We start from the raw sequence: 15,906 nt of genomic DNA, 5'->3' as shown, positions 1-15,906 counted from the left end.
TTTCTGAACTTCTGTCAATAATAGCCAAAATATGAATAAAGATGGAAGACTGCATTGTTCATAAGAATTATAAAAACATAAACAAATATATAATTTTTTAACAATTGGTATTTCTATTAACTGGTCTAAAGTCTATTAAAATAAGAGATTTTGTGGGTTTTTAAAAATACTTTGTGTTTGAAATTATGATATAGTCAAGTAACCCAATGAACTAGAAATTATTTTCAAATAATTGAAAATATTTGTATGTTAGTAGAAGAAATTCATGCGTGTGTGCATGTATGTGTGTGTGTGAACTATACATATATAGTTTCATATTAAAACAAAATAAGCAGCTAATTAAAGATGACTGGCCTCTCCAATAATTTTCTTGTTTCCCATTCTGATCTTATTTGTGAATATGAGCTACTAAACAAAGTATAAAAAGTAATATTTAAGATAATTCAGCACTTAAATTTTGTATATGAATTGGAAGAAAATAATTGTCGATAAATTTCAATGTTTTTCTACTAAGGTTGAATTTGCAAATAATTTATGTTCTAAAGAATCATTTTGATAAAGTTATATTTATATGTTTAAATATGCCTGGTTTTATACCCCATGTAAGTTTACTCGAATTGTTTTTGTAGGGTGTCTGAACATGACTGGGACTCCTAGCATCACTGGGACAAAACCTTGTCTGCCTCTTCCTAGATTTCATTGCTCAGTTCCTCCCCTGTGCTTCCAAACATTCTCCAGTTAAGTAGGAATACTTAACTTCATCTTTCTAATCTGTATTTTGTTTTAATTAAAGAGTTAGACCAAGCCATATCTACTACTGTAGCTCCAACAGTTGGGGCAACTCTTAATCAGCTAGAGTAAAAGAGACACAAAGGCAGAGAATATCGATTCTTTATATATTGTGGTGGAGGTCAAACCGAGGGCCTCGTGGATTCGCGATGAACATTTATCACTGACCTCCCTCCTCACATCTTGGTTTCCCTTTCTTTTTTATTTAGTCACTTTAAGCCTGATGCCAGCCCCCTCCCCTCCTCTTAGTCCCACCCTCACACCACCTCCTCTCCTCCTTCCCCTCTCTCCCTCTCAGAGAAGGAGAGGCCCCTAAGGGTACCAGCCCACCGTGGCATACAAATCACAGCAGGAATACGCACATCCCCTCTCACTGTGGCCAGATAAGGCAGCCCAGCTAAGGACACAAACACATGTTAACAGAGTCAGAGACAACTTCTGCTTCCAATATTAGGGGACCCACATGATGACCACGGCAGATCTGTTACATATGTGTAGGGGGTCTAAGTCTGTCCCGTGCATGCACCTTGCTTGGTGGTTCAGTCTCATGAGCTCCTATGGACCCAGCTTAGTTTACTCTATGGGTCTTCCTGTGTTGTCCTTGACCTTTGGAATCCCTCAGTCCATCCTCCCACTCTTCCACAAAACTCCCAGAGCTCAGCCTATTGTTTGGCTGTGGGACTCTGCATCTGTCTCCATCAGCTGCTGGATGAAGCCGCTCAGAAGACAGTTATGCCAGGCTTCTGTCTGAGAGTGTAGCAGAGTATCACTAACAGTGTTAGGGGCTGGCTCTTTCCTGTGGGAAGGTTCTCAAGTTGGGCCAGCCACTGGTTTGCCATTCCTTCAAACTCTGCTCCAACTTTAACCCCTGCACTTCTAGCAGGCAAGAGGCATTTGGGGTTGAACTCTTTATGTGTGGTGTCCCCCTCCAGCCACTGGGAGTCCCTACTGGCTACAGGAAGTGTGGACTTCAGGCTCCATACTCTCCAGCTGCTTGGAGTCTCAGCCAGGGTCACCCCTACAGGCTCACTCCCTTGTCGTAGAGATGTTCCCTCACATATTTTCATTTTCCATGTCATCCCCTCAACTTCCCCCTCCATGCCTCTCCCCACACCTGATCCTCACCCCACTACCCTCCCCACCTCCCGCAAAGCTCCGTCCCTCCATCTACTTCAGATGTCTATTTTATTTCCTCTTTTGTGTGAGCTTCAAGCCCTCCTCCCTTGGGCCCTCTTTGGCTTCTCTAGATCTGTGGATTGCAGCATGGGTATCCCGTACATTACGGCTAATATTCACTTATAAGTGAGTATATACCATGTGTGTCCTTCTGGTCTGGGTTACCTCACTCAGGATGATCTTTTCTAGTTTCATCCATTTGCCTGAAACTTGCAAAATTTCTTTGTTTTCAATAGCTGAGTATCATTTCATTGTGTAAATGTACCACATTTTTTTCTATCCATTCTTCAGTTGAGGGACATCTAGTTTGTTTCCAGTTTCTGGCTATTATGAATAAGCTTTATTCATAATAAACATAGTTGAGCAAGTGTCCTTGTAATATGGTGGAGCATCTTTTGGGTATATGCCCAGAAGTGGTATATATGGGTTTAGATAGATCTATTCTCAGTTTTCTGAGAAACCTCCAGATTGATTTCCAAAGTGGTTGTACAAGTTTGCACTCCCACACCTTGGTTTTCTAAGGCATGGTTTAAGCATGGTTCAGGCTGCCCTTGACTTCATTGAATAGCCCAGGTCAGCCTCTAATTGTTACATCTAATTTCTGAGTCTTTAATTCTACACCCTAGAAAAATGATATTATAATTGATTGGAGGGTAGCTAAATCTTAAACTCAATAAATTTGCACCTAAATATGTCACATGTTCTGTTATATCATAAAGCAAATGCATTGTCATAGAAGAAACAAGAAAAAATGTTTATGCCTCTCTTAATTTTTAAACTGTGTTCAGAAATTCAAATCCCTATCAGATAAGCTATTTCTGCACCAAAAGAGTAAATAAGCTAAAACAAGTCTTACCCCCTCCGCTTTCTTAGACTCCACACATTTCCCAACAAGCTTGCAATAGCAATTCTGAAGATAAAAATGTGTAAGGATGAACAAAGAATAAAAAGAAATAGAAACTCTGTTAAGCTTAATATGATAATAGCATTTATTAAAAAGCTGTAAATGTCTGTTTTTCCTTAATAAATAAATAAATGAATAGAACTCTAATACATTACTGAAACTTAACACACTGAGAAATATCCCATGATGGAAATAAAGTGACTAGTCAAATAATGCTGAGAAACAAATGAAAATTTACTTAAGTGTTGTAAGTGTAGCTTTGATATGTTTGTCATATGAAAATAAAATATGTTAAGTCAACTGCAGAGATGACTATGTTTTATTTAGGTTATGAACATAAATAGGATATGTTTTATAAGAAAATATGCAAAAATGCAAAAGAAAATGGTATTTTTAATTTAAAATATCAATTATATGAATAGCTTTTAATGTACTGTGATGAAGCGATGGATGGTTATGGGATAAGGTTGATGGTCACCAGGTTTAGGCACTGGACTCTGTGAGTCCATTAATGCCAAGAGTGTGAGCACGTGAAAGCAGAGTTCATTGCTTATTCCTCCTCCACAGGAAAAAGATAAAGCTTAAAAACTAATTTTAAAAAGCCATTCAAAGAACTAGATTTCTAAAATATTTACACATTGAATCTGAGCCCAGACACTATAGATCCAAAGCATACAACTTTAAATGCTATGTCAGATTTTCAACAATTTTGCTTCTTTCTAAAATTAAAATTTCTGTTTTTAAGAATTGAAGAAGATATCTTATCAAATATATGTTTGCAACAATTTATATAGGGATTCATTAAAATATTAAAAGTAGTAACTACTAATATAAATTATGATTGAATACATGTCACACTCTATGAACTAAGTGATATCCACTAAATTCAGTGTTCGGAATTACCTAAAGATATGGGCCTGCTGTCAAACATCTTGCAGTCTGGTGTTGGAAAGAACATTCAATAACTAAATGTATTGACTGAATGTGGAAAATGAATAATAAATTGCTTATTCTGAACCTCATTAAATACTGAAACACTGAATGTTTTGCCTCAAGTAAACCAATACATATAATATTAATCATAAGTAATGTGACCATCGCTCAGTAATTATTAGCTGAAAATATATGTGAGCAAAGCAAAGCGGAATCACTAAGCCATCAGAGTTTCTGCGGAATGGTGGAGTTTTCCAGGAAACTGAGATAAACAGAAAAGTTTAGGGCTGGTATTCCCTACTTTCCAAAGAAGCATATGGCTCAGTTGCTTTACTGTATTTAGTCATGTTTTATTCTAGGTGGAAATAAAGTTTTGTAATTCCATGAGTGGAAAAATAGTTTAGAAAGTTCTAATGTCCTATCAACACCATATCCAGGGCTACTTTGATACAGAAAAAAAAATTTTAATTAAGGTGGTATCAATATGTCAGAATTGCATCAAAACTATTAATTATACACAGCCTAAAGTTACTCATCACTTGGCCCTGACGTCACTGCCAGCCCGCTGTGTCTAGTGCAGTAAAGGGTGGCGGCAGCTAGCTTGGTAGAAGGCAGAAGACACTTTCAAAGGCTACTGTCTTGAGGCAGAGCCTGCACTACGGAAGAGCTGGGGAATGAGAACAATCTATGCAGCAACAATGAAGGCAATATATAACTTTATATATTGTCCTAAAAAGAAATATACAAGCAATTTAAATTGCAAAGTAAAAGTGACTAGCAAAAGAAGCATAAGTTACTTGTGCAAGAAAACAGGACTCTGACTCTAAGTAAAGCAGGCATGTAAGATTTTTCTAGACTTTTTAATTACACATTTCTGTGTCTGTATCTTTGCACATAAAGTAACCTTTCCTTTAGCCAATATTAGTGGAAAAAGAACACTCCATCACTCCCTGGTGAATATGACCTTTAGTGAGGGAAAAGAAGAGCTTATTCCTGCTTTACAGTCAGACAGTAGATCCACTGAAAGAATTTTCAGGGTTGATTTTTTTGTTGTGTGTGTGTGTCTGTGTGTCTGTGTGTGTGTGTGTGTGTGTGTGTGTGTGTGTACATATGTTTCATGGTGTAGGTCTGGGAAGTTAGTTCTCTCCTCCCTGGGGTAGGTCCAGGGAACTAAACCTAGGTCTTCATACCTAACAGCAGGTACATCTACCTATGGAGCCATCTCACTGGCTGTGAAATTATCATTTTGCATATGAAAGATTATGTAAGTGCTTTAAATATCATTTCACAAATTGGCTTTGAAAAGTGTTTTTTAAGCTCTCATAGACTCAAGAACATGTGGTCCTTATCCCTCCAGTAATCAAGTTGAAATTTCCTTATTAACCATCATGCCCGGGAAAACACTAACCAATCTTCTTTCCCTTTAACCATAACTCATGTACTAGAAAATCGACTTCTTCTATCCCACCTTCCTCTGAGGTTCCTCATACTTTTGCCCCTTGAGCCCTTGAACTGGAAAAGCCGGAATATAGCCTGGCGAATAACCTTGGTCTTCAAGCTGTAAATGATTGGATTTAGCACAGGAGGCAAGAGCAAATACATATTGGCCAAAATACTGCAGATCACCCTGGGCGTAGTGCTAAGGAGACGGTGTGCCAAAGAGAGGGTGATCATTGGCACATAGAAAATGGTCACAGCACAGATGTGACAGATACATGTACTGAGAGCTTTCTGTTGCTTCTGAGGAGCCACGATGCTGAGAACAGTACGAAGGATCAGGACGTAGGAGAAAAGAATGAACAATAAATCAGTGCCATTCAGGTAGAGCTGAAGAAACATTCCCCAGAAACTGCTGATCCATGGGTTGGTGTGTGTGAATTTGATCACATCTGGGTGGAAGCAGAATGGGTGGGAAAGCTCTTGGCCTCCCTGGAAGGACACGCTGTTCACCGCCATGATTGAGGGAAACATGAAAACCACTTGTCTTATGCAGATGCTCAGCGCAATCACCACGCTCATCATGTCTGTGAGGTAAGTAGCGTACTTCAGAGGGCTGCAGATGGCTACGTAGCGGTCAAAGGCCATAGCCACCAACACCGAAGACTCCAGGAAGGAGAAGCTATGCACAAAGAACATTTGAATGAGGCACGCTTTAATGCTGATCTCCTGGGCATGAAACCAAAGGACGCCGAGGACTGTGGGAAGGGTTGTGATGGTCAGACCTAGATCAACAACAGAGAGCATGGAGAGAAAATAGTACATTGGCTTGTGGAGACTCCGTTCAATGATGATGACAAATAAGATAATGCTGTTTCCCAAGAGTGCAACGGCGTAGAGACCACAAACAGGGATGGAGATCCAGACATGAGCAAGTTCCAGGCCAGGGAAGGCAGTAAGAAGGAAGCTGGAGGAGGTGGCTGTAGTGTTATTAAAGTTCAGCATGGCAAGTTGAAGACACACTCTGAAAAAAAAAAAAAAAAAAAACAGCAGTAATAGTAACATTGAAATCGGGTCCTTCTTATAAGCCCCAATGTTTTTACACATCTTTCTCAAATTACCCTACTGTATCCTGTATTTAAACCCCCCAACCTCCATAACAGAAAGGGATTAAAACCTCTGACCTAATTCCTGCAGAGCCTTAAACCATTCTTGCTAGAGCCTAGCCCCACCTTCTTGCCTCTACTCTCTAGCTATAGCGGCCACTTGCATTTTACTCTCCAAATATCTTCAAAAGCTCATGTGTTAAACTCTTGGTCCCAGCTTTTGAAAGTGACTGAATGATAAAATCCCCAAAAACATGGCTGTATTAGTCCACTTACCTTAATAGGATATGAGGAAGTTTAGGAAAATTTAGGTGATGGGATCTACTTGAGGAAGTTAGTCACTGAGGGCGTGCCAGGGAAGGATGCATTTTAATCCCTGCCTCTTCTTTTTTTCTGTCCCTAGTTGCCATCACATGAGCAATGTTCGTTTACTTTGGGCTTCCACCGTGGTATACTGCCTCACCACAGGCATAAGCAACCGAGACAAGTACCGTGGACTGAAATCGTAAGATGAAATGAGCCTTCCCCCTTATAAGTTATTTCTTAGTCTCCCTACTTGTATTCTTATCTTATTTTCCAGATCAGTCCTTGTTTGAAATAAAATCCTTTAGGCATATATCACACTAGCAGAGACTATGAACGACAATAGTCATGTTTTAACCTGATAGGACTTTGCGCTGAGTCACTAGGCTGAGCTGTTCATAGTACGAGAGCACGTTGGAACCACACTGCCACTGACGCTACCCACCACAAAATGCCCTGTTAACACATGTTTTAAGACGTGGCTGTGAAGATGACCCCTTGCATCTGAACTGTGGGTCACCCTCTCTTCATACTCTCCTACTCTATTTTTAGTCTCATAGATTCTTTATTTCATTTCCTGTACTTTAACAATTCCAATAAGTCTTTTCCCACCACACACATTTGTAAAATGCTCTCACTGCTCTGGTTCTGCCTCTCTGTGCAGCTTCCCAGCCCTATTAAACCACCCAGCTTCCAGCCTTTCCTCCTAATTACACTTCTGTGCTGTTGTTGATCCCGTCCCTCTGAGGTCACGTGACTTTGAACACACATACTGCCAGCATGTACTGTTTTTAGGAGCCCGTCAAGATTCCTAGCATTATCTTAGAAGAATTTTTATTCCCCACATGTCCTACTAACCAGAAAAAAAAGAGATTGTGCTTTCTGATTACAGCACAAGTCTCCATCTGACCAACCAGACTGGAGGTTACACTGACACTTACAAGTCATTGTCTCCTCAATGACTAAGATGAGAGCCGCTGGGCTCTGTTCTTTAGTACTTGAAAAGCTAACTTCCCTGCTTCCAGCACTAACTCTGACAGAGCCCAACCTCTACAGTTCCCAGATACTATGTTTTGTTTTGTTTTCAATACCGTATTACATTTTTTCCACAATCCACAGCACATGTTGACAACACCAGAGCATGGTAAATTAAGTTCTCCTTTGCTGATAAATCTTGGGAACACGACGTTTGGGCATTTGATTAGATTCTCAATGATAGGCAGCAGTGACTGAGAATTGTATAAGCAAGTGGCACCATTTCAATATGGAATGTTAATTTCTTGATGCAGATGGTATGTATGGCTTACATCTCTCAGTGCTAACTAGGGATTTAAGATGGAATAAATGAAAGCTTTGATTAATAACATTGATTGCAGAATAATTATGCTCATAAAAAAGAAAGTTCTGATTTCAAGCTCATTTACTCTTCCTTCATTTTTTCATATTTTTCTACCTGTCCTCTGTCTGTCTCAATAACTATGAGGATCTAATAATGCCCCTCTATTTCTTCAACTATATTAACCATCTTCCAAGATTTTCCTAATTTTTTCCATCGTTCTCTTCACATCTCTCACTCTTTAATTCTTCCCCCTTCAATCCTTTCCCTTATACACACTCCCCTTACCTGGACATATCTCTTGAGCCTCCTCACATAGCAGAGATTAAACCAGTTCCCAAGGAGGGGACTATATAGAGAGTCTGCTAGAGTCACCAGGCGACAGTAATCTTGATTACTGAAGTACACTAGATAAAACAAGAGTGATGAGATCAATAAGAAATGTTCCCCCAAAGCATCTCAGACACAAGTGCTTTCAGGCTCAAACAAGCCCCATCAATCACAGCTGGAAGCAAAGGCCTGGCCCTGGAGGCCGCCTGTAACAGGCATCTAAAGAACAGCCGCCCTTTGCCAGATAACCGCATCCATTTCTCTTCACCCAGCCCCGAGCAACAGATTCTCAGCCGAAGAAGCTCCCTAAATGTCAGATATGAATTGGGATGGGATAGAAAAAGCAAGGCTTCTCTATTATGATGCTAATATACCTTTTCTCTAACAGGTTCTAATACTTGACCAACAAGTCCCTTTTCCTTCCTCTTATACAAGAACCCTTCCTGGGAAACCATACTAATTAAGTCACACCTGCTTTCTACTTAGCTCCTAAGTATAAACAATTTAATATTTGATAAATACAGAAACTACATTATACTTTTAAAATATATTGTTATATGCATTCGCAATCATCCTACAAGTTAAGTGGTATCCTCAATTTTTATTCACAGCTGAGGAAATTAACAGCTGGGGAGGTTTTGAGTAATTTTTCAATTACTTAATTTATTATCAATTACAGTTTATTCATTTCATATCTCAACTGTAGCCCCTTCTCTTGTCTTTTCCCAATCCTACTCTCCCTTCTTCTTCTCCATCCATGCCCCTCTCCCAGTCCACTGATAAGAGAGGTCCTCCTCCCTTTCCATCTGATGTTTTAAGTAATTTTATCTAAAAGCCAGCACATTATAGAACTGAAATTTAAATGCATATATTACTGAAAAGTTCTGGAAAACTTATTCAGTCTGGTACAACGCCCTCTTCAGTAAACTGTTTTATCTACATCATTGGTAAATATGATTTCAATATTTTATTCTCAATTAACCCATCCTACAGATTTCCTGATTTCAACCTACTTTAATTAGGATTCAGCTTTCCATAGCTGGTACTAAAATATTAATCTTTATAATAGCTAAGTTTCCATGGATTTTTTCTCTTTAAAAATTTTATAACCAGATTTTTATAATCTTTGCATAATTATCCATGATTATCTCACAATAGAAGTACCTAGAGAATAATAATTTTTATACTACATTTTAAGAAAAGTTCCTATTTGTATGCGAATGTATTATTTCCCATGGATAGTAAGGTTTCAAATAAGGCTTATAAATGTTATTTGAGTTCAGAAAAGAAAGAAAACATTTTCAAAATGTCTTAATAAAGTAGTAGCCCACTACAAATGCAAACTACAAATGGGCTGAAAAAAGTAAGGAAACAATACCTTTCACAGTAGCCTCAAATATTAATAAATCATGGGTAACTCTAACCAAGCAGGTAAAAGACTTGTATGAAAAAACCGTGAAGCTCTCTTCCTACCTCTTCAACATAGTACTTGAAGTCCTAGCCAGAGCAATAAGACAACTAAAGGAGATCAAGGGGATACAAATCGGAAAGGAAGAGGTCAAAGTGTCACTATTCGCAGATGATATGATAGTATATATGAGAGACCCCAAAAATTCAACCAGAGAACTTCTCCAGCTGATAAACACCTTCAGCAAAGTGGCAGGATACAAAATCAACTCAAAAAAATCAGAAGCCCTCCTGTATACCAAAGACAAAAGGGCCAAGAAAGAAATTAGGGAAACAACACCTTTCACAATAGCCACTAATAACATAAAGTACCTTGGGGTGACACTAACCAAGCAAATGAAAGACCTGTTTGAGAAAAACTTCAAGTCTCTGAAGAAAGAAATTGAAGAAGATCTCAGAAGATGGAAAGATCTCCCGTGCTCATGGATTGGTAGGATTAACATTGTGAAAATGGCCATCCTGCCAAAAGCAATCTACAGATTCAATGCAATTCCCATCAAAATACCAACTCAATTCTTTAAAGACCTTGAAAAAAAGATTCTCAGCTTCATATGGAGAAACAAAAAAACCCAGAATCTCCAAAACAATCCTGTACAACAACAGATCATCTGGAGGTATCTCTATCCCCGATCTCAAGTTGTACTACAGAGCAATGATAATAAAAACTGCATGGTATTGGCATAAAAACAGAAAGGAGGATCAATGGAACCGCATAGAAGACCCAGAAATAAACCCACACACCTATGAATACTCGATTTTTGACAAAGATGCCAAAACCATTCAATGGAAAAAAGACAGCATCTTCAAAAAATGGTGCTGGTCCAACTGGATGTCCACATACAGAAAAATGAAAATAGAGCCATATTTATCACCCTGCACAAAACTAAAGTCAAAGTGGATCAAAGACCTCAACATAAAACCAGATACTCTAAATCTGTTAGAAGAAAAAGTTGGGAACAGCCTAGAACTCATTGGCGCAGGAGACAACTTCCTGAACAGAACACCAACAGCACAGGCTCTAAGAGCAACAATCAATAAATGGGACCTCATGAAACTGAAAAGCTTCTGTAAAGCAAAGGACACTGTCATCAAAACAAAACGCCTGCCTACAGATTGGGAAAGAATCTTCACTAACCCTTTATCTGACAGAGGACTAATATCGAATATATACAAAGAACTAAAGAAGCTGAAAAGCAGCAAACCAAGTAATCCACTTAAAAAATGGGGAACAGAGCTAAACAGAGAATTCTCGACAGAGGAATATCAAATGGCAGAGAAACACTTAAAGAAATGCTCATCCTCATTAGCCATCAGGGAAATGCAAATCAAAACGACCCTGAGATATCACCTTACACCCATCAGAATGGCCAAGATGAAAAACTCAAGGGACAACACATGCTGGAGAGGTTGTGGAGAAAGGGGAACCCTCCTCCACTGCTGGTGGGAATGTAAACTGGTACAACCACTCTAGAAATCTATCTGGCGCTTTCTCAGACAATTAGGAATAGTGCTTCCTCAAGACCCAGCTATACCACTGCTAGGTATATACCCAAAGTTTGCTCAAGTACACAAAAGGGATATTTGCTCAACCATGTTTATAGCAGCTTTATTTGTAATAGCCAGAACCTGGAAACAACCCAGATGTCCATCAACGGAGGAATGGATACAGAAATTGTGGTATTTTTACACAGTGGAATACCACTCAGCAATCAAAAAGGAGGAAATCATGAAATTTGCAGGCAAATGGTGGGATCTAGAAAAGATCATCCTGAGTGAAATATCCCAGAAGGAGAAAGACAAACACGGTATATACTCACTTATATAGACCTATAAGATATGATAAACATAATGAAATCTATACACCTAAAAAAGATAATCAAGAGAGCAGACATGGGGTAAGATGATCAATCCTCGTTTAGAAAGACAGATGGGATGTGCATTGAACATATGACAGGAGTCTACTGAGCGCATTTGAAAGACTCTAACTAGCAGTGTTTTCAAAGCAAAGACTCATGACCAAACCTTTGGCAGAGTACAGGGAATCATAAGAAAGAAGGGGAGTTAGTCTGATGAGGAAAGGATAGGAGCTCCACAAGGTCTAAATATATCTGGGCACAGGGTCTTTTCTGAGACTGACATGCAACCAAGGACCATGTATGAGTATAACCTAGAACCTCTGCTCAGATGTAGCCTGTGGTAGCTCAGTAACCAATTGGTTTCCCATAGTGAGGGGAACAAGGACTATTTCTAACAGGAACTCAATGACTGGCTCTTTGGCCTCCCCACCCCCCAAGGGAGGAGTAGTCCTGTTAGGCCACAGAGGAGAGCTTTGCAGCCAGTCCTGAAAATACCTAATAAAACAGGATCAGATGAATGGGGAGGAGGTCCCCCCTATCAGTGGACTTGGCAAGGGGCACGGTGGAGATGAGGGAGGGAGGGAGGGACTGGGAGGGAATGAGGGATCAGGACACAGCTGGGATACAGAGTTAATAAAATGTAGCTTTTATTTTTATTAAGAAAAAAATAAAATTCAAAAAAAAAAAGAAAGAAAAAGCTGTGAAGACTTTGAAGAAAAAGAATAACACATGGGAAATTTTCCCATGCTTATGGCTCAGTAGGATTAACACAGTGAAAATATCCCATCTTACCAACAATCTAAAGATTCAACAAAATCCTCATCAATATTCCAAGACAATTCTTCACAGATGTTGACAGGATAGTTCTCAGTGTCATATAGAAACACAGAAAACCCAGGATATCAAAACAATACTAAACAATGAAAGAACTTCTGGAGGTAAAACCATCCCCAACTTAAATTTGTACTACAGAGCTACAGTAATGAAAACAGCATGGTTCTGGTCCAAAACCAGACACACTGATCAACTCAGTAGAGTTGAAGACCCAAACACAAATGCGCACAACTACACACAATGGAAAAGAAAGACAGCATCTTCAACAAATGCTGCTGAACAAACTGGATGTCTGCATGTAAAAAAAACAGTCCAAGTAGATACATATTTATCAGCCTGCACAAAACTCAATCCAACTGGGTCAAAGACCTCAACATACACCATCTACACTGAACCTCATAGAAGAGAAGGTAGGGATTAGCCTTAAACTCATTAACATAGAAGAAGCCTTTTTGAACAGAATACCAATTGCACTGGCATTAAGATCAACAATTAATAAATGCCACCTCATAAAACTTAAAGGTTTCTACAAGGCAAAGTATACTGTCATCTGGTCAAAGTGGCAACCTACAGAATGGGAAGATATTTTTTCTAACTGAACATCAAATAGAGAGCTAATAGCCAAAATGTATAAAAAATTCAAAACACTAGATATCAAAAAAAAAAAAAAAAAAAACTAACCCGATTTTAAAAAGTACAGTACAGGTCTAAACACAGTTCTCAAAAGAGGAAACTCAAATGGCTGAGAAACACTTAAAAGTAATGTTCAACACCCTTAGTCACCAGAAAAATGCAAATCAAAACTACTTTGAGATTTCATCTTACACCTGTCAGAATGGCTGAGATCAATTAAAAAAAAAACTGACAGCACATGCTAACAAGAATGTGAATAAGAAAAAGACCCATCTGTTGCTGGTAGGAGAACAAACTCATACAATCACTGTGTAAATCACTGTAGCAGTTCCTCAAGGAGATGGCACTCAACCTACCTGAAGACATGGCTATACCACTCTTGGGCAGTCCCTCAAAGGATGTTTCATCCTTCCACAGAGATAATTGCTCAACCATGTTCACTGCAGCTCTATTCATAATAGCCTGAAAGTGGAAACAACCCACTCCCTCCACAGAAGAATGGATAAAGAAATTCACGGGTAAATGGTTGAACTAGAAAAAAAATCATCCTGAGTGAGATAACTGAGACCCAGAAAAATGGCTATGATATGTATATCCTTATATGTGGAAATTAGTTGCTAAGTCCATGATAACAAAGCAACAATCCATAGAAACACAGAAGTTAGGTATAGAGAAGGGACTGGGGGAACAAATACATCTCCCCAGGAAAGGGAAATAGAATAGATAATTACAGATGGATGGGTGGCTGGAATGGGAGGATCAAGTGGGAAGGAGACTGGGGAGAGGAAATGCTGAGAGTGACGGCTATAATTATGGGTCATTTGAGGGGTAGTATGAAAACTCAATACAGTGGAGGCTTTATAAAATATGCATATATGAAGGTGATCTAAAGGAAATCCCCCAAATAACTGGAGAGACAAAACCCTGACTAGGCATTTCTTGTCACCAAATAAAGCTTCAAATTCCAGGAAGGAGTTGCATCCAATTCAGTTACTGGCCGAAAGGGTTCCGTGGGAACCCCAGGCAATCTAGGCTCTTGCAAGGTCTGCAGGTTGTTCTTCACAGACTGAAGGCAGGGCCCCATTGCTGAAGATGAAACCTGCACAGCTCATTAAATACGGAGAAGTCAAACCAATGCCTTCTTAGGCCCTTCACTCCTATGCGTTAGTGGTTCTGAACAGGAAGGTCTTGTGCACACTGTCAAAAGAGAAACATAAACACCAAGCATGCACCAAGCCTTCAATCTACAATTCCGTCCTTACTGAAAAATATGCCAGTGCTGTGGTGACGCAAAGCTTGTGAAAAACCTAACAATATTGATTGGATTTAAGGCTCAGTCCAAGAGATGGAACTCATACCCAACATTGCTTGGGTGACCAAGACACTGAGACCAAAAAGCCCAGGGACCTAGGGTAAAACCAAATACTACTGTTTTCAAAAACAAAAGATAACAATACCAATAAAACAAATAACAATATAATGACTCCTAATGAATTTCTGATATTCTCACAGATCAGTGCCTTGCTGAGCTATCACCAGAGAAGCTCCTTCATGCAGCAGATGGAGACAAGCATAGAGACCCCCAGCCAAACAGAGAATGCAGAGATTGAGATACCTTGGAACTTTCAACCTTAAAAAGAGTATATCACCCTCTATGGCAGGTTCCTAGCTTGTTTCCTGTTTTCTTCTTCTTCTGATGTCCTTCCTCTTTGCCTTTCAGGATGGGGATTGAGCGTTTTTGTCAGGGTCCTCTCTATTGGATAGTTTCTTTAGATGTACAGATTTTAGTAGGTTTATCCTGTGTTATATGTCTATATGAGTGAGTATATACTGTGTGTGTCTTTCTGCTTCTGGGACAGCTAACTCAGGATGATCCTTTCCAGGTCCCACCATTTACCTGCAAATTTCATGATTTCCTTATTTTTTATTGCTGAGTAATACTCCATTGTGTAGATGTACCACAATTTCTGCATCCATTCTTCAGTTGAGGGGCATCTGGGCTGGTTCCAGCTTCTGGCTATTACAAATAAGCTTCTACAAACATGGTTGAGCAAATGTCCTTATTGTGTACTTGAGCCTCTTTTGGATATATGCCTAGGAGTGGTATGCTGGATCTTGAGGAAGCGCTATTCCTAGTTGTCTGAGAAAGCGCTAGATTGCTTTCCAGAGTGGTTGTACAAGTTTACATTCCCACCAGCAGTGGAGGAGCCTGCCATGGAGGGCCTCTGAAAGGCTCTGCCCTGAGATATCAAAGCAGATGCTGACTTATGGCCAACTGTTGGGCAAAATGCATGGAATCTTGTGAAAGAAGCGGGAAATAGTAAGATCTGGAGACGACAGGAACTCCAAAAGGAGAGCAACAGAACCAGAAAATCTGAACACAAGAGTCTTCCCAGAGACTCATACTCCAACCAAGGACTGTTCATGGAGATAACCTAGAACCCCTGCACAGATGTAGCCCATGGCAGTTTAGTGTCCAAGTGGGTTCCATAGTAATGGGAAGAGGGACTGCCTCTGACATAATCTGATTGGCCTGCTCTTTGATCACCTCCCCCTGAGGGAGAGCAGCCTTACCAGGCCACAGAAGAGGACAATGCAGCCGCTCCTGAAGTGATCTGATAGACTAAGATCAGAAGGAAGGAGAGGAGAACCTTCCCTATCAGTGGACTTGGGGAGGGGCATGAATGAAGTAGAGGGAGGGAGGGTGGGACTGGGAGGGGAGGAGGGAGGGGCTTATGGGGGGATACAAAGTGAATAAAGCGTAATGAATAAAAGAAAATTAAAAAATTAAAAAGAGTATAT

The 15,906-nt window shown here is 39.6% G+C and overlaps 1 protein-coding gene across 1 annotated transcript; it reads right to left on the bottom strand.

The window, feature by feature from the left end:
* Positions 1 to 5,236: 5,236 nt before the first annotated feature.
* On the bottom strand, positions 5,237 to 6,265 carry LOC129688292 (olfactory receptor 51T1). Its single transcript, XM_055623039.1, has one exon. It carries the CDS (start codon positions 6,242 to 6,244, stop codon positions 5,237 to 5,239), a length of 1,008 nt encoding a protein of 335 aa, XP_055479014.1. The 5' UTR covers positions 6,245 to 6,265.
* Between the last annotated feature and the right edge of the window lie 9,641 nt (positions 6,266 to 15,906).

This window comes from Psammomys obesus, unplaced genomic scaffold, assembly GCF_907164565.1.
Source record: "Psammomys obesus unplaced genomic scaffold, mPsaObe1.curated_primary_1811, whole genome shotgun sequence".
Classification (NCBI taxonomy): Eukaryota; Metazoa; Chordata; class Mammalia; order Rodentia; family Muridae; genus Psammomys; species Psammomys obesus.
Note: the sequence above shows the minus strand (reverse complement) of the source record. Positions and strands in the feature narration are given on the sequence as shown.

Coding starts and splice junctions, on each gene's coding strand:
- LOC129688292 (XM_055623039.1), bottom strand. CDS start 6,244: ATGCTGAACTTTAATAACACTACAGCCACCTCCTCCAGCTTCCTTCTT.